The sequence below is a fragment of the Erpetoichthys calabaricus genome, chromosome 1 (genome assembly GCF_900747795.2).
Source record: "Erpetoichthys calabaricus chromosome 1, fErpCal1.3, whole genome shotgun sequence".
NCBI classification, from domain to species: Eukaryota; Metazoa; Chordata; class Cladistia; order Polypteriformes; family Polypteridae; genus Erpetoichthys; species Erpetoichthys calabaricus.
Genome location: NC_041394.2, coordinates 182,404,816 through 182,423,741, shown reverse-complemented (window position 1 = coordinate 182,423,741; position 18,926 = coordinate 182,404,816). Strand labels below are relative to the sequence as shown.

Sequence of the window (18,926 nt, the reverse complement as noted above, 5' to 3'; positions counted from 1 at the left end):
TCCCTTAAGTTTTGTCTACAGCATATGAATAGTTTGTTCAGTTGGGTTTAAATCCAGTGGCTTGCTTCAAAAAGCTCCTGTATTGCATTAGCAGTATATCTGGGATCATTATCTTGTTGTGTTTGGAGGCATTTATTAGAACCCGAGCAGATGTTTCTATAGTATTCAGAATTTATCATGCCTCTGCCGTCAGCAGTTCCATCATCAATGAAGAGAAGCATGCAGCAGCCATATATGCCCAAGCCATAACACTTTGACCACTATGTTTAACACATGAGCTGGTATGCTTTAGATCTAGGGAAGTTCTTTTCATCTCCACACTTTGCTCATGCCATTACACAGATACAGGCTAACTTTTATTTCATCTGTTCACAAGACCTTTTTCCAGAATTCTCCTGGCTTTTTAAAATACTTTTTTACAAACTGTAATCTGGCCAACCTGTTTTTGTGGCTAACTAGTGGTTTGCATGTTGCTGTGTGGCCCCTTCATTTCTGTTCATGAAGTCTTCTTCAGATAATAGTCTCTGACACATACACATCTGCCTCCTGAAGACTGTTTGTGAGCTTCCAGACAGGAGTTTTTTTTTTTTTTTTTTATTACCATAATGAGGATTCTTCTGTTATTGGCAGTGGCAGCCTTCCTTGGCCTATCAGTCACTTTGCAATTACTGATGTTCACCAGTGCACTCTTTCTCCTTAATGATATTCTAGAGCAGGGATTCCCAAACTCAGTCCTGGGGACCCACTGTGGCTGCAGGTTTTTGTTCTAACCAGATTCATAATCGGTGACAATACCTGAAAACACAGATCGAATTTAATTAGCTGGTATTTTTTTTCTCTTATTCTAGATTCAGAAAAGCACAAATTCATGGTTTTTACATTTATAAGACATTTAGAAATATTTCTATTTTTGCTATAGATATAAATGCTTAACTCTCTTTTGATGATTTCATTATATTTTGCCCTTTCTCTGTGCAGTTTGATCCTTTCATTGTCTTAATAATGACAATTAAAAACTAACAGAGTAGACACGCTGGCAAACAACACTGAATCATAAAAGGCTGCAACTACTTTAGTGTCAGCCCCACTAATTAGAAAACAATGGATTGATTAAACAAATAGAACACCTGAAAAAGTAGAATGAAAATCGAGATGAAAATGTTAAAAAGAAAAATTGATTTTTCCCATATAATTGCTTAGTACATTTTAATACATTTTTTTTTAGCAAACTTACTTTTCTAATTTCTATATTGTTCCCAAAACACAGAATCTGAGAAATAACAGTTTACTTAATTAGCCCTGGAGTCCAATTAAAAACAGAAGCTGGTTGAAACAAAAACCTGCAGCCACAGTGTTTTCCCAGGACAGAGTTTGGGAATCCATGGTCTAGACAGTTGATTTAGATAAACCTAAGGTTTCCCTGATGTCTCCAATGGTTTTGTTCTTGTTTTTCAGCCCCTTAATTGCTTCTTTGACTTTCATTGGCTCAACTTTTGTCCTCATGTTGAACAATGGCAACTATAGACTCCGAAGGGTAGAAGCAAGCCTAGGTATCTAATGAAGCAATGAAACACGCCTGAGGAATCACACACACTTGTGATGCCAGTTGTCCCTAACATTATGGTGCCCTGAAATGGGGGACCATGTATAAAAACTGCTGCAATTTCTACATGGTGTAGTGATAGGAAAAGGAAGCCTCATCAAGCTTTGAGGCTTTCTTTCTATTTGTGCCGAAAAAGATTTGAAGTTTTGAAGCCTCAGCTCCAGAATGAACAGTGGCATCTAGGGGTTAACTGAGGTCACGGCAAGCTATCAAGAGTGCATGTGAAACAGCACTCACTGTTTCAGTCTCATGTCACCAGTAAAAAGTCACAAAAGTCATGCGTTCATTTTATTCTGCTAAGGTCCTTGTCCATTTATACTATTTAAATTTTAAACGCCGTTTTTCGCTGTTAGTTTCCATCTGCCACCATAGTTCTCTCTCCTCACAACTCAACATTGTAGAATGAGAATGATGCATTTTATATAGGTTACCTGTTATTTTAGTGCCAAAGATGTCAAACCGTCGAAACGCTGTCAAACCAATAAAGTGTGCTGTGAAGCACTGATGACGTTTGAAGCTTCAAACATCACAGTTCATGTGACAGTGGTGTTTTGACACAGGCTCCGACAGTGATTCATCTCATTACGCTTCAGATTGATTGACACAAGCTTCGACACTTCAGTACGTTTTCCCATCTCTAAGATGGTTTGACTAAAATGTATGCAAAACTCCTTAAACAAAATCTTCAATGTGCTGTTTAATCTCATCTGTATTGTTTGATTTGTAATTTTACTGTGGAGCAGAGGGGTTATCAAGGAAGCTTGGTTTGTCCCAAACATTATGGAGGGCACTGTAGCTTACAACATTCCACATTCCTCATTTACACCTTACATACCATTCAGGGTAAAACCCCTGGGGCTGTTGATGTAGCATGCCCAACTTCAAGTCCTTAGTGAAAACATGTATTGGTTTACTGTTTATCGTAAGCATGTAATTTTCTGTACAAAATATGGTCCAAACAATGCCAACTTGCCAAGGCAAGTTTCAGGTCCAGAGCGAGAAAAATAGGGAGGAACCCCAAGAAGCTCGATGTCTTGCATAACTAGACTTCAAGACGAGTTGAACAAGTTTTTTCGTACAAGTGTGACAGATGGCGCCAGACAAGAAAAAACTGAAGCAATTTCAATGCATTTTAAAGTAATTTTTCTGAACACAATTTTTAACATTAATGGAAAGTTTTTTCTTTGCTCTCTATTATAAAAAAAAATCTTGGAAGGAGACGAGACATGATTTTCTCGGAGAGACACTTCTATGTCCCACAAGACGAGTCCACATCCGGGGCTGGAAATAAAGGACAAAGAGTAGATGACAAAGTAGAATGTTATAAAGAATTCAAAAATGTTGGTGCAGTATACATGCACAGTAGGTTAGAGATAATGGAAGTACGGAAATTCGAAAGTCTCAAAAAAAGGATAGTAAAGATCGTATTCGAGCAAACAAACGGAAATTATTACTCTGTGAAATAACGGAACAGTGAAGAGATTGAATATATTGCTCAGATTTAAACTTTTAAGTCGGAGAATTGTATATCATCTGATTCGTGTTGCCAGTGAGAATTAAGATTCAAAAAATGTTGGCGCGGTATGAAGTCCTGCGAGACAGACTTTTAACATGAGATTCTTTCAAGTCATGCACTACTTACAACTATTTTCAAACAAGACCACGGTCATCTAACCCGAGTTGTGTGAATGCTTTTGTCAGACACACTTCCTGCGCTGTCAGCGCTTATAAATTTTATCAGGACAATAATTTTATACATTCTAGATGACACGTCAATGACTAAGCGAAGAAGAAAGAGCATGGACATTAGAAAAAGTCATTTTATTTATTAGATAGAAAGAAACGATATTCACTCACAGGCAGTTATATGTTGCGTTGTCACGATGTAAGTCCAAACATGGAATCAACATTCAATGTGATCTTGAAGAAAAGTTAATTCCAAATATTGTTTTTACTAAAGTTTAAAAGTAAAAGTGAAACATGTAACAATTCTCATGAAAATAACAATCTCTTAAAATTGTATATCCGGTTGATCAAACCCGGGGGTGGGCGAGTGAAGCGAGCAGGGAGCGGGGCCCCCTAGTTGTAGAAAATATTTACATTTTATTGAAGTTAATCACCCAAGTTTTAACACTTTTGAAAGCATAATCTGATACTTAAGTTTTTATTTGTGATATATGCAGTTATGCATAACAAAGCCTTTGTCTAAATGTGATGTTCCTTTTTTCTCTCCAGTTTAACAGGAAGCCTGCAAGAGAACAGCTGGTATGGTGCGATGACAAGAAATGGCACAGAAGCTGGCTGGTTTGGACACAATGAAACTGCACCTCTTTTGTTTGCCAGGGATACTGTGCAAACCAATCAACACCATAGCCTATACTCCACACCACAGAACTAAAGTGGCACCTTCTACATTTACCATCACCAAATATGTCTGAACAGATGGTGCTTACACTAGTGAGGACTCGTTTAGCTAACATTTACTTGGCTTCTCCTTAAAGACTGTCCTAAACGGAGACGTTCACATGAGCTCTCTCTGGTTTAGCTGGTCTGGATTGCAATGCTTACAAATGCATGGAACTGCAGAACTTCATTGTTACAGCTTGGAAAGTTTCCTCCCTACTTCTACACTTTTGCAAAACAAAAATTCAGATTATAAGAGTGGAAGCCAATTTTAGAGGGACCATAAATATGCTCTGATCCAGCTACTTCCTTACATTTATTAGGACATCAATAGAAAAACCAAAGGAGAACCTTATACCCACAGCAGACTTTGTTTAAAGAAACACTCTGAGCATCCCCTCGTTTTAATGTGAATAACACATTTTAGATTGGGGACATCAAACACTGTTGAAACTAGAAATTGTTTACTAAAATATCGAAACCAAAAAGTTTCATTCAGTTTAATGAAGAGTCATTTTCATTTTGTTGCAAATGTGCACTGTGACAGTTTACCTATTAACCCTTTAGCTTGGTGGTGTCACCATTCCAGCACACACATTCCTACAAAACCGAGGGACTGTTGTCACTTTTGTAGAGTAGATCCAGACGATTTGATTGCATAATAACGTGGGCACTCGTCAGCAGTTTAGAATGCATTGTGTCCTAAGCATTAAAGAGGAGCTTCTAATCAGCCATAGGAATCTCACTCTGGGCTTCATACTCACTCCACTAAAATTTATAAAAACTGAAAAGGAACAGAGTTGTATGTTTCATGGACTGTGATATTTTGGGAGCTGAGTTTTGATAAATATTTTTGACTTTGCTTTAAAGAAAAGCCAAGCAAAATGACACCTTTTATTGGCTAACTAGAAAGATTACAATATGCAAGCTTTCGAGGCAACTCAGGCCCCTTCTTCAGGCAAGATGTAATACAGAAACTGAAGTTTCCTATGTTTATATACACACTCTAGGACAAGAAACAACATTGGTAAATCTTTAAATGAGAGATTTTGTATGTAAAAAATTAATCAATGACCAAACACTGAAAAATGTATTTCCTGAACCTCCCCTCCTGGCATACAGACAACCGCCAAACCTTCAACAATTAATTGTCCGAGGCTCCCTAAGTGAACCAACAGAAAATGGCACATCTCCATGCCTACAGAAAAGATGCAAAACATGTGCCCACATCTATGATACAGACCGTATAGTTATACCACACTGCCGACTCGAACATCACATCAAGGGATCATTTTCCTGCAGATCATCTAATGTAGTCTACCTAATTTTCTGCATGAAATGTCCTGACACTGCACTCTATGTGGGAGAAACTGGACAAACACTCCGCCAGAGAATGAACTTACACAGGTTCCACATTAAACATGGCAACACAGATGTTCCTGTGGCGGCCCACTTCAACAGCCATGGACACTGTGAGAAGGACTTTAAGGTCACAGTGCTTATGGGCAACTTCAAAACACAGCAAGAGAGCAAAGAATGGGAAGTTAAACTCATGCTAAAATTTAATACTTTACAACATGGATTGAATAAAGACAAGAGTTTTATGGCCAGATATGAGGATTGTTTACATCTCTCAGAATGACAGACAACCTGTCTACAGACCCACATTGTTTTGAAAAACTCATTACAAACTTCAAAAGACTTTGTTGGACAGTTATCTTATCCAGAGATCTTGACAATACATTGTTCTTTTCTCTCTTGCTAAATTAACCCTAGCCTGAATGAATCTATTAATTTTTTACATACAAAATCTCTCATTTAAAGATTTACTAATGTTGTTTCTTGTCCTAGAGTGTGTATATAAACATAGGAAACTTCAGTTTCTGTATTACATCTTGCCTGAAGAAGGGGCCTGAGTTGCCTCAAAAGCTTGCATATTGTAATCTTTCTAGTTAGCCAATAAAAGGTGTCATTTTGCTTGGCTTTTCTCTACATTCATAATGGCTAACACGGTACAACACCCTAGTACTTTGCTTTAAAGAAAGTTAATTTGCTTTGTTTCAGTAACCTGAAATGCACTTTATGGCTTGTACTTGTACTGAAATAACCTAAAACATACTTGCGTATTTTATTCTAAAATAGTTTCCTATTGCAGTCTGTTTCAATTTCCTTTTGTCAATAAAAACAGATATGAAGTGTCTTGTGTGACCATGTCATAGGAAAATGTTAGCGCACCACCATATTTCTCTGCTTTTCTGGATCGGGTGCTAATAACTATTGCTAATTTATGGATGAGAGCTGTGCAGATTCCCATATCTCCCTAGTGTCCACTCAAGCCCGTGACAAATCCCTGCATCCCCCTATAACTAACTTGCACTTCCAAAAAGTTGTGTGTGTCATACAGTGCACTCACAGAGAAGGAGGAAAGTCAAGTGTGCCAAACTGATCAAGTAAATGCGAGACTCAAAAGTTACTCATACAAGCAGTGAACAGCAAGAACCTAAAACTGATGGTAAAGTAATTCTTTGTTGCAGTCATTGTGGTTGTCAGAGTTCAAACCGTCATTTACCTTGTTACAAGACCGAGATTGATCTTTAAGGCCAGTGCGTAAATCCAGCGTAATACTAATTTAAGCACTAAATATACCAACCTTTGCAAAAGCATAAATTGATTGGTGTATTCTTTATACAGAATATTTGAAGCGACATGTTGTATTTATTATATAGTCCAGTTACACTGAAGGATGACCCACGTTAACAGCAGAACAGTGGTCAAAGCATCTGCTGTTCCACAGTGGGACACACAACTTTGAGTCCTGTGGTTGTTGTGAAGGATTTATCATTTTACAAGCTATCTAAATTGGATTTGGCATTAAACAAAAAGGCTTGACTGCTGTGTTAACATTAGGTTTATTGTTAGTATGTACATTTACCTATTAAAATTTTTTAAACAGTATTTACAAATTAAATAGTCTAATTTCTGGAATTTATATCTTTAATTCAAAAAAGCATAAAGATTCAAAATGCAAATAAAAAAATGAATCTGCTTTGAGAATACTCCCTGACCCAGGAAAAATATTTAGCAGGAAACAGAATTTTCTTTACTCCAAAGTTAAACATGCTCCTCTTGATATGTTCTTCTTGCGTCCCATCTTAAACCTTCTAACTTTGCTCTTCTCCCTTTCTCTGCTTCACCGAGACCACAAATGGTCACCTCCCAGTGGAGATAAACTAATCCAAGGCTTGGTCAATCACTTAATCTGAAGCACATGTCTACATGTTAAAAGGGACAAAATTGAAAAGAGAGGGGAAAAAAAAAATCTTCCAAGAGTTTCAGCATAATTCTGTATTTGTGCAGAACACAAACATGTGTGTGACCTTGAAGATTTTAACATTTGTTGCCCCCCCCCCCCCCCAAAAAAAACCCATCAGAAACAATCAAGGCCATATTTACACTCCATCTATGCAGAAGAGGGAGCCAACGCTTGTATTTTTTTTTTGTTTTTTGCACGCGCTGGTAAATATTCAGTTTCATTTTTTTGGTTCTCAAGTGCAAAACAGAAGATTACAGGCCGCCTTAAATTAAACCTCGAGTTTTTCAGAGTACCATGAAGTTGCTATTACAACAATTGGCCATCATGAAAGTTCAATCCATAAACAATTAAAGGACTTATTATATTAGCACTTGTCATATGCAGGCTGGTGTCTTCCCAAAAATCAGACAGTTCTATAAGGCTGCTCAGGTTTAGAAACAGAGAACCACAAACCATCTGACTTGAATCAGATAACAATAGAAAAATCCCACATTTAAAGTTTCCACTGCAGTTCTTTAAACGTGAAAGCTATCAAATCCCCCAACGCTGCTGGTCCAGGGAACCACTCCGTCATAGAGAAGAGAGTGAAGCGAGACCTTTGATTGCACCACTGAGGCAGTTGCAAGTTTCAAAGTCCTGACGATGGTACGGAGGTTTCCAGTTTACGAAGCCTTCGTCTCCTTAACTCTGCTGTGTCCGGCTCTCCTTCCACGTCGTCCAGGTCTCCTGTGGTCGAGTCCGGTGCTGATGTAGTAAAACCAACTGCTCCCTCGAGCTCAGAGCCTATTTCAAAAGTAAAAACAAGAGACAGTTCCTATGTTAAAAAAAAATTAAAAAACAGGCTTTAAAAAATTTGGCCGAGTAGTGAAATATAAAGCTGCTATGGTTGCTGAACTTTTCAATCCAAGAACCCAGATAAGCATCTCAGTACCAGGCCGAGACCCAAGGACAGAATTATTACCATAATGACAGCAAATCCAAACACAGACAAATTGGAATGGTCATACAATAAAATAAACAGCAAACGTTTGTTACCACTCATGCATATTTCTTACAGGAATATTACTAAAAGAGAAAAGTGGAAAGCAAATGTATTGTTAATAAAGCAACAATTAACATTCAAAACAGGGAATGGATACCTGGGGGTATATCACTGTCAGTGGACAGGATTAGAGTGAGCTTCAGAAAAGGTGTGGTCCGAGGATATTTTTAAGAGGACAATATGAAAGGTCACTTAGCTTAGTCACTTGATTTATGATGAAGCTAAGGAATAAAGCACTTAAAATGATTAAGTCAATGCCATTTATTTACCTTGGCTTAAATAACTTTTTAAAATAAGGTTTTTAAATGAGCTCCACAATCTTGTAAATGAGTTTACAAATTGTTCAGCATACCCCTGTAATCATTAAACCGTGTACAAAAGTTGAATCATGTAGCTATATTATTCCTTAAAAAAAACAAAAAATTATGTGCTATTTGTATTTTGTACTGTGGATAGGATCAATCTTGATGAAGTGTTCAGTGGACAGTACAGTTTGAAACGTTAATACTACTCATCGTGCTCAATGCTGAAGTCCACTGTACAGCCTAGCCTGTCTCACCCCTTTGACATTCTCAGCAGTTCTCAATGGTCCAACAAACATGTCCTTAACACTATCTGTAGATTGAAATAGTGTTACAAGAAGGAATGCATCCTCACTGAGGTACGTTGAAATAAATAATTCTGTTACTGATGTGGATTCCACGTATGCCATGACGGTGAACACGCAATGAGACATGGACCGCTTGTCCACAGCTACTGAAACCTCATTTAGTATACAACACTGGCAAGGCATAATGACATCTATCTATCTCTCCATCCTACTGCCTCACCCCCCACAACATCCGAAAATCACCACATGCTTGTGCTGCCTCTGTCAATATTTCGACATTTCAAACTAGAACCATGATGCCTTCACCTCACAAGCACATCCTTCTCCCTCTTTCTTATTCGGGTCTTTGCTCTCATCAGTCATCTCAGTTTGATTGTTACATGGGCTGTGTGAATGGTGGTGCTGTTGTAGGGAATATTCATAATATTTTGTACCATAAAAACTAAAAGCTCTCTGATGTGTCTGCAGTATTGTTTATGATGCTGCAGTGAATAGTTCTCCAAGCAGAGTGCAGGACATCACTTGACACAAGATTCACGTTTGGACAAACTTTGTTCATTTTATTCCACAATCATGTCAGCAACCCAGTTTTTCCAGCAATCCATACTTTAGGAAACACTTGTCTAAAGTGCTAACCTGAAGGTGTAAATATTTTTTCTTTCATTAAAATTGGAGTGGAGTGGAAACCCTTGTCAGCCGCCATACCACCTGCACTTCAGAACAGGTCATCCACCTGAAGCAAAGCATGTTCGGGCCCGGCCAGTACTTGGATGGGAGACCATCTAGGAAAAGCTAGAAGTTGCTGCTGGAAGAGGTGTTGGTGAGGCCAGCAGGGGGTATTTGCCCTGTGGTCTGAATGTGGATCCCAATTCCCCAGTGCAGTGATGGAGACCCTGTGCTGTAAATATGGTGGAAGAGATGTAAAACTGAGGTACTGAATCTCTGTAGTCAATAACAGGTCCCTGTAGAGTGATTCTCGATGATCTGGCTAAATTGCTCATCATGGCCTGGTCATACTGGACTCCTAAACAGCTGTCTTTTACAACCCTTCACCACCTAATGGCTAAAGTGTGGTACAAAATGGCTGCCATCACACTATCCAGGTGGTGGCTCTGTATGTGAAGTGTATTTGAGTGTCTTGAAAAGCACTATATAAATGCAATGTCTTCTTCCTTAATTATGAATAGCTTCAGAAGAATGAAATAAAGTGATTTGATATTGAAAAAAGCATCAATTAAACACGATGGAGAAAACAGTATGTTACATGAAATATGGATATTCACATATAAAAGAAACCAAAAAACAGAAAAATATATAGACAAATCTGACAAAAGATTAATGAATTAATGAATAAAATGTGGAATATTTTAGTAAAACAAAGAAAAGATGTTTGGCACATCATATAAGCAAAACATCATAGAAGACCAGTAGAAAACAAAAAAAAAAAAAAAGTTGGCATGTTAAATGCATCTTGCTATTTTGATATGAGGATCTTACCTTGCATGCACATGTTCTACAGACAGTTTCTGAATTAAGAATTATTATCGGAGAACTTTATCATGAAAAATTTTCCTTGAACTGTAGTCAACAAACAGTATGTCGTAGTAAAGTGCTGTTGGACCAGCCACGCATGGTTAACTATTGCTCCACTCACCATTTTCCATTGGCACAGATTGCTGGGATTCCTCACTCTGCAAGTTGTTTTCAGCAGACCCATTTATTTGGGCTGTGCTGGTAGAAGCCCCTTCAGTTGAACCAGCAGGAGTAGGAGCAGGCCTTAAAGGGGAAGATAATGCCACAAAACTCTTGATTAATAAATTATACTATAGTTGTAGTCTCTAAATCTCCAACAATATTTCTGTTGATCAAATACTCGGTAACGTGCTCCACACCTAACTTGACTATTGACATTAAGTGACCGGGCATTGTCAATTCTGGGAGGTGGGCATTCTACCAAACCTGGACAAGGTGCCAGTATGCCACTGGACCCACTCACATGGAATCTCTGCCCATGTACAATCATGGCTGAAATTATCGGCACCCCTGGAATTTTCCCAGAAAATGCACCATTTTTCACAGAAAATTATTGCAATTACAAATGTTTTGGTATACGCATGTTTATTTCCTTTATGTGCATTGGAACAACACAAAAAAAAAGAAAAAAAGCCAAATCTGACATCATGTCACACAGATCCTCAAAAATGGGCCGGACAAAATTATTTTCAAAATTTGGGTAAATCGTTTTATTTGAAGCATATGATGCTCGTTTGAACTCACCTGTGGCAAGAAATAGGTGCTGGCAATATAGCAATCACACCTGAAGCCAGTTAAAATGAAGAAAAGTTGACTCAACCTTTCTGTTGTGTGTCTGAGTGTGCCACACTAAGCACGGAGAACAGAGAATTGTCTGAGGACTTAAGAACAAAAATTGTGGAAAAATATCAACAATCTCAAGGCTACAAGTCCATCTCCAGAGATCTTCATGTTCCTTTGTCCACTGTGCGCAACATAAATCAAGAAGTTCACAACACATGGCACTGTAGCTAATCTCTCTGGACGTGGACGGAAGAGAAAAACTGATAAAAGACTGCAACTAAGGATAGTCAGAATGGTGGATAAACAGCCCCAATCAACTTCAAAACATATTCAAGCTGTTCTGCAGACTCAGGGTGCAACAATGTCAGCTCGAACTATCCGTCGACATCTGAATGAAATGAAACGCTATGGCAGGAGAGCCAGGAGGACCCCACTGCTGACACAGAAACATAAAAAAGCCAGACTGGAGTTTGCCAAAATGTACTTGAGGAAGCCAAAATCCTTCTGGGTGAACATCTTGTGGACAGATGAGACCAAGGTAGAGCTTTTTGGTAAAGCTCATCATTCCACTGTTTACAGAAAACGGAATGAGGCCTACGAAGAAAAGAACAGAGTACCTACAGTCAAACATGGTGGAGGTTCTAAGATGTTTTGGGGATGCTTAGCTGCCTCTAGCACTGGATGCCTTGACTGTGTGCAAGGCATCATGAAATCTGAAGACTACCAAAAGATATTGGGGCGCAATGTAGGGCCCAGTATCAGAAAGCTGGGTCTACGTCAGAGGTCATGGGTGTTCCAGCAGGACAATGACCCCAAACATACCTCTAAAAGCACCCAGAAATGGTTGAAGACAAAGCGCTGGAGTTCTGAAGTGGCCAGCAATGAGTCCGAATCTAAATCCGATTGAACACTTATGGAGAGATCTTAAAATTGCTGTTGGGAGAAGGCGCCTTTCAAATCTGAGAGACCTTGAGCAGTTTGCAAAAGAACAGTGGTCGGAAATTCCACTTGAGAGGTGTAACAAGCTTGTTGATGGTTATAGGAAGCGCTTGATTTCAGTTATTTTTTCCAAAGGGCGTGCAACCAAATATTAAGTTGAGGGTGCCAATAATTTTGTCCAACCTGGTTTTTGAGTTTTGTGTGAAATGTCAGATTTGGCTTTTTTTCAATGTTTTTTGTGTTGTTCCAATAAACATAAAGGAAATAAACATGTGTATACCAAAACATTTGTAATTGCAACAGTTTTCTGGGGAAATTCCAGGGGTGCCGATAATTTCCGCCATGACTGTACACGACATGCAGATCTTTGAAATGACTGGCCAACATAAAGAAAACCCTACACAAACACAGGGTGAACACGCAAAACTTCACACAATCAGCAACTGTGCATGGGATTGAAATTCAAGATGCTGGATCCATAAGGCAGCAGTGCCAAGATCTGTCAACATGCTGCTCCCCATACTTTACTATTCATCCAAATACACTTATTATTTAAGCATACCCGATTGTGGCCAGTACAGTCAAGTACTGATTGATCTGCAGCATTGCAGCATCTAGGAGTGTGTGAATATTCTGCAGACACTGCAGTCGGGCCTCCAGGTTTCTTCTTTCATGACCTTCCATGGCACGCAGTTCATCATCACTGAGGCCAGAGAAGCCTGGAGGAGGCACTGGCATTGGAGGCATTCCTGCAGAGAAGACAGCAGTGAACACAAGACAATCTGCCTTAGTAGTGGAGAGAGATGCTGAATCATCGGTGGACAGAGATAAAAATGCCGTATATTGCTGAGAGATTAAAAAGTACTATATCATAGTAAGACAGATAGATAAAAAGGTGCTATATCATAGATAGATAGGAGACTTCATGAGCAAATGAATGCTTACTTTTCAGATAACTAGCTTTAAAAATCATTTTACTTTTGCATAGTACTGCAAATAAATAAAAATTTTAGCATTCTTTTTGTTATGGCAGGTTAATTAGGGCTATTGTTTTCGAATGATAACTCTAAATGGATTATTCATCAACAAATATTTATTTCATCCATCTCATCAGATCTAGCCATGTTTGCACAAGAACTTGAAACACTCACCAAAAGGAGGAGGAGGAGGTGGAGGAGGCATTCCCATCCATGGAGGAGGGAAAGAAAATGGAAACGCTGGGATGCTGCCAGCAGGCGCAGCTTCAGGCCCAGGCCCAGTAGCACGAGAACTACTAGGACTGGTAGCTGTTTGGAAGACAAACGTGAATGGAACGGTTAAAGACAAGCCTTTGGTCACTTTACTCAAGCATAGTGAGGGAGGAAGTCCTCATACATTTGTACATAGATTTCCTTTGATATAAATTATACCTAGAAACATGGTACATGGCCTAAAACTGGAAGAAAAGGTGAATAAGGCAAACGTTAAAATCCATTAATCTTTTTCTTGAACTTTCCAAGAGTGTGAATTATCACTTATGAATGAAGATCATAAAACTTGTGGGGTGAGGACGAATAACTTAACATAGACAGGACACCTAACAAGAGTAGAAGTTGTCACACACATAAATCTGAAACGGGGGAATCCTCTGGCTTCTTCCTGAGCCACAAACAAACAAAAATGCACTCAAAAACAGTGCACACAATATAATGCACACAGGTAGGAAACAATTTATATATTAGATATATTAATATATTTATATATTAGATATTAGATATAAAAACGAACGAACCTTGAGTAAGAATGAAAAGATAAATGTAAAACAGAAAGGCATGACTGCACCCTGGGCTACCTTGAACAAGTGTCAACCAGTAGAATGGCCTGCTACCCTCCCTCCTATGAAGTACTGCGGGAAGAACACTTCCACCAAACTCATAACCCTGGCACTTCTGTCCATCATCAACCCTACAGCCCAAGTCTATGAGGTGTCCCTCTCCTCCACAAAAGTAAAGGGCTCATCTTCCATGGCACCTGCGGAGGTTGAGGAACCTTCTCAGTTCCACCCTGGACACCTCTCTTACTCCTGGCTCTGATGGTCTTGGATATATTTCAGTTCTGGGGCACTGTGTGTGACAACCACCACCTTGAAATTCACACATATATAGGTTTTTTGTTGGTTTTTATCTTTTCCTGTTCCACTTTAGTGGTGGTGTAACTTCTGGCAACTTTTTACAAGTCAAGTAACTCTTCAAAATGTGAAATGACAACTTCAAGATTCCAGTCAAATGTCAAGACACTTAACAATATTAACTCTTTTTTTATCCACTGGGTTTTAGTTTATTTCGACTTGTGTCACTAAGCTATAATGATATCAATAGCAAGAATATCACAGCACACAACTAAAGTTTTTTTCTGATAAATTTACAACTAATGATCCAGAATGTTTCAATAACTTCTTGTTGTTGTCAGGAATCAATGCATTCAATCCAGAGGTGCTGGTTCTCCTCCAAAAAACAAAGGCTATGTGCCAATGATTGGGGGCAGTTTGAATGTTTCAGTTGTCTAGTCCACGTGGGAGGATAAAGAAATTGTATAGAGAAACGACAGACCATTGCAGCTGCACTAGTTGGGCAGGCATTGTACTACATATTGGAAGACATGCAGAAGCGAAGAACTCCGACAAAGCTGATAGGTTTAGCAACCTTACTGTTGTCAGGAAAATGTGTGCCGCCACCACCTTTGGCTTTTTAAATGTTGTGTTCAGGTGGAGTTTAACCTTTTCCCAGTTAAGCTAGACTGTGCAAGCGAGAGATGAGCTATGAAAAGTGCAGTTTTATGTGCTCCATTAAAGTTTGTCTCAATAATCTGAAACAAATGCTTCAAATCCAAGACATTCCACTGATCAGACTGCAGCTAAGTATAATCTCTGCTTTTCACACATCTCGTTATGCAAGGAGGCTGGCTGAAAACACTAAATTTAAAAAAGTCACCAAAGGAGCTACAAGTGTGCAACTTCAACTTTGTCTACAAAAAAAAAAAAAAAAAAAAAGTAGCCAACAGAGTAATATCTCTACTCAAAAAGCTAGTTTAGTGGTCCTCTGCACTGCAGGATGATCCTTCCATCAAAATGTGGAATGAATTTGACAGAAATATTCTGATGACATTGATTCTGGGGGGACAGGAAACAGCTGCCAGAACGGTGCTATTGGACAGGCCAGTTCAAAAGGGAAGGGACTGACATTTCACACAGGAGGCGAGTGCGGGCCTGCACTGCAGCACATAGAAATTTCTGACAGGCTGTAATAACCAACACTCAGCCTATCACATAAATTGCATCTTATAGTGTGTGTACTTGTGTGCATGAGATTATGTTCTTGGTACACTCTGATGATTCTCTTACCTCAATTTCAGTTCCAGGATGTGATGCCTTCAAGGTGTACTGTTATCACTTTCCATTATTGTGTTCATGTCCAAAGTTAAATTTATAATGGTACTATAGCAGACATTTTGTGGGACACACTGCATTTCATTTAACAGCAGTACAAAGTCCTGCATATTTGTGCTGGTTTATACTGGTCATGGCTGTGGAGTTCTATTTGTCTTAAAAGGATCCCTGGCTTTTCAGTAAGTACTGTACTAATGGACACTTTGCTATGTTGCCTATCAGTTCTAAGTGCCAAATGATTTAAAATAATTATGTTGCTTTTATTTCTTTTAGTTCCATCACTAAAAAGCAGCAATTGTCTGAAAAACTTTGGAAAAAGTGCCAAAAAGCCCTTTTTAAAAATGATCAATTAAATAGTTTTTTTTGCCAATCATGAGTTAATTCATAAATTTGAAAAATGCATAAACTAAATATAAAACAAATATAAAACAGATCATCATGGCATCTTATTGTTGGAGACAAAGGTGGCAGTACTTTATAGTTTTCAATATATCTTAAAACTGTAAGGAGGTCTAAATCTGCTATATAAAAAAACACTAAAGTCTGTGTCCAGTCTCTCTGGGCAATCTGATTGGTCATTTTTGGCTTTGGTGATGCAATGAAAGTATGAGACTCAAGAGGACGAGTAAAGGCATAAGAGTCACACCTTCAAAGACGGGAAGTATAAAACTGGACAGGAGGTAAGAAAGGTGTATCTGAGCAGACATTACAGGAGCGCACTTGAGAAAGGGAACGCCAGTAAAGAGAGGTTTGGACACACGCGGATAAAGACGAAAGGCACTGAAAGCACACACTGGACAAGAAATAGCAAATACTTTTAAACTATTCTATTACCCATCTTTGACAGGAACCATGGCTAGTGTTTAATAAATTATTAATGCACTTGATTAGAATTCCATCCATCATCTAAGGAATACTTTACAAACACAGGGGAACTGAAACCTACCCTGGAAACCTTAGATGCAAAGCAGGAACCAACTTTGACAGGAAACCAGTTTTTCAGAGAAGGAGTTAATAGCACAATTCTACACTGAAGCACAATGGCCGACTCAGAGCTACCAGTCAACAATGACCAGGGGAGTGAAGCTCCTTTTAGCTTTATCATGTGTCAAACTGGCTGTCCTTGTTCTTCTGTAACATTTGCTTCAAATTTTACATCAGTTTCAAGTACAGGTGTCAAAAAAAGGGTACAATACTATGGCTGAATGCTATAAAAGCCTTTGTTCCAACCATCACAATATGTATAATGATGTCCCTTTGACCTGTAGGAAACTATGATTTAGACTGTGCTTGCCAAAAATTTGACCTCCAACCTTACTTTAACTACAATGTGCAGCATGACAGTAAAACAGAGCATTATGGTCATGAAAATGCAAAACCTGTACGCAACTTACCTTCTCCTAAATTCTCGGCGGTTGTGGCTGTGGGTGTGGGTTGTGGAGTTGTTGGTGGAGTCTGCATTATATTTGCACCACCTGCAGCAGGTCCAGCAGCAGGGAAGGGACCCCAAAAAGGGAACATCCCTGGAGGAAAAGGAGGTAAAATTCCAGGAGGAACTACAGGGAAAAGACAAAATCATTACCTAACAGACAAATGCAGATATGCACTCACATTGCTGTAATATATTAAATATACATTAGATTAACTGAAAATGACTTGACTTTTTAGAAAAACAGATCCATTCAGCCTTAATGAACACTAGTTACAGACGAATAAACTGAATCAGGGTAAAGCAGAAAAATTGTCTCACTGTTTGGTGGTGGTGGCATCTGGGGGTTTGGTGCTGCAGGTGGAGCAGGTTGCTGTGCAGGAGCAGGTGTCTGATTGGGAAGAGAGGCCCGCAATACATCCATACGACAGGTGGGACAAGTCTGTTGCCGCTGGAACCACGAACGTAGACAACTAAGGGGGTAGGAAAGAAGCACTGTCAGTATTTAAAGCAAAAAACAAACTTAGAGTAAGTAAGAACAACATGAAAAACTCAAGTTTTAGCACAACAGAGACAAGTAGAATGCACCTCACCTAGCATGAAAAATGTGATTGCAGGGTAGCCTTTTGGCACCGGTCACCATCTCTTCACGGCAGATAATGCAAACATTGTCAGTTGCCTGCAGTTCTTCTGGAGTGGCATCAGGATACCTGAAGGCAATACACACCCCCCAAAGAATAGGCAAATTATACTCTTGCATGATTGTTCCACTTACTATGCAACAGAAAAATACTTTAAATGCTTTATGATGTTTAATTCTATCCCCCAATCTTCTACAGCACTGGAAAATGTGCTAATGATGCAAATTAAGAAAATCTAAAGCCTAGTAAATCTTTCCACAAAAATATTACTCACAGGGTATTCATATTACGGATTGCCCGTCTTGACATGATGGCATCAGTTACAGCTTTCTTAAACTGCCTAGAAAAGAGCAAACAAAATTCCTGACAACTCAAATAAAGCAAAGCTGTGAAATTCTAGTTAGTCAGCTTATTCGAATGCAAACTCTCAACAGCCATGGACTTCTACACGAGTGGATATTAAACTGCTGGTGGAATGCATAGGTAAACAGCATAAATCAGGGTCAGCATGTGCCACATGTAACACTAAAAGCACAGAAATAGTCAAAGATAAATTGATAAGGAAAATAAGGGCTTTTCTAGGAGAATTCAGAGAAACATGCATTTCTGACTTGCGTAAACACATGCTGTCTCTGTATAACATGTATGAGGTGAAAAAAAAAACAACTATTGTAATTAATAATTGGTTTGTTTATTTCTAAAAGGAGTTGCATTGTGTAGTTTTTCAGTGTAAAACTTCAATATGAATGATCTAATTTGTGTGAACAAATCAAAAACCATTTTAACTTCTTAGACTTGCAAGAAAAACAATCTGCACAAAATAAATGGCTATTAAAGAGTCCAGGCTAGGAAGACATACAGTTAGGTCCATAAACATTTGGATAGACAACTTTTTTCTAATTTTGGTTCTGTACATTACCACAATGAATTTTAAATGAAACAACTCAGATGCAGTTGAAGTGCAGACTTTCAGCTTTAATTCAGTGGAGTGAACAAAATGATTGCATAAAAATGTGAGGCAACTAAAGCATTTTTTAACACAATCCCTTCATTTCAGGGGCTCAAAAGTAATTGGACAAATTAAATAACTGGAAATAAAATGTTCATTTCTAATACTTGGTTGAAAACCCTTTGCTGGCAATGACAGCCTGAAGTCTTGAACTCATGGACATCACCAGATGCTGGGTTTCCTCCTTTTTAATGCTC

General features: G+C 38.7%; 2 protein-coding genes across 5 annotated transcripts in view; one reads left to right on the top strand and one right to left on the bottom strand.

Annotated features, from left to right (window-relative positions):
- gpr137 (G protein-coupled receptor 137) overlaps positions 1-4,365 on the top strand; it is a 30,244-nt gene extending 25,879 nt beyond the window's left edge. For all 4 annotated transcript variants that reach the window (XM_028809533.2, XM_028809551.2, XM_028809541.2 and 1 more), the window contains one exon: positions 3,839-4,365. In XM_028809533.2, coding sequence (XP_028665366.1) covers positions 3,839-4,001 — 163 coding nt within the window. In that variant the 3' untranslated portion in view covers positions 4,002-4,365. The remainder of the gene's footprint in view (positions 1-3,838) is intronic.
- Positions 4,366-6,896: 2,531 nt separating this feature from the next.
- syvn1 (synovial apoptosis inhibitor 1, synoviolin) overlaps positions 6,897-18,926 on the bottom strand; it is a 35,587-nt gene continuing 23,557 nt past the window's right edge. Inside the window, exons 9-16 of the mRNA XM_028809518.2 lie at positions 17,995-18,060; positions 17,673-17,789; positions 17,401-17,552; positions 17,045-17,206; positions 13,378-13,512; positions 12,789-12,975; positions 10,626-10,747; positions 6,897-8,102 (exon numbers count right to left, since the gene is read on the bottom strand). Coding sequence (XP_028665351.1) covers positions 7,948-8,102; positions 10,626-10,747; positions 12,789-12,975; positions 13,378-13,512; positions 17,045-17,206; positions 17,401-17,552; positions 17,673-17,789; positions 17,995-18,060 — 1,096 coding nt within the window. The 3' untranslated portion in view covers positions 6,897-7,947. The remainder of the gene's footprint in view (positions 8,103-10,625; positions 10,748-12,788; positions 12,976-13,377; positions 13,513-17,044; positions 17,207-17,400; positions 17,553-17,672; positions 17,790-17,994; positions 18,061-18,926) is intronic.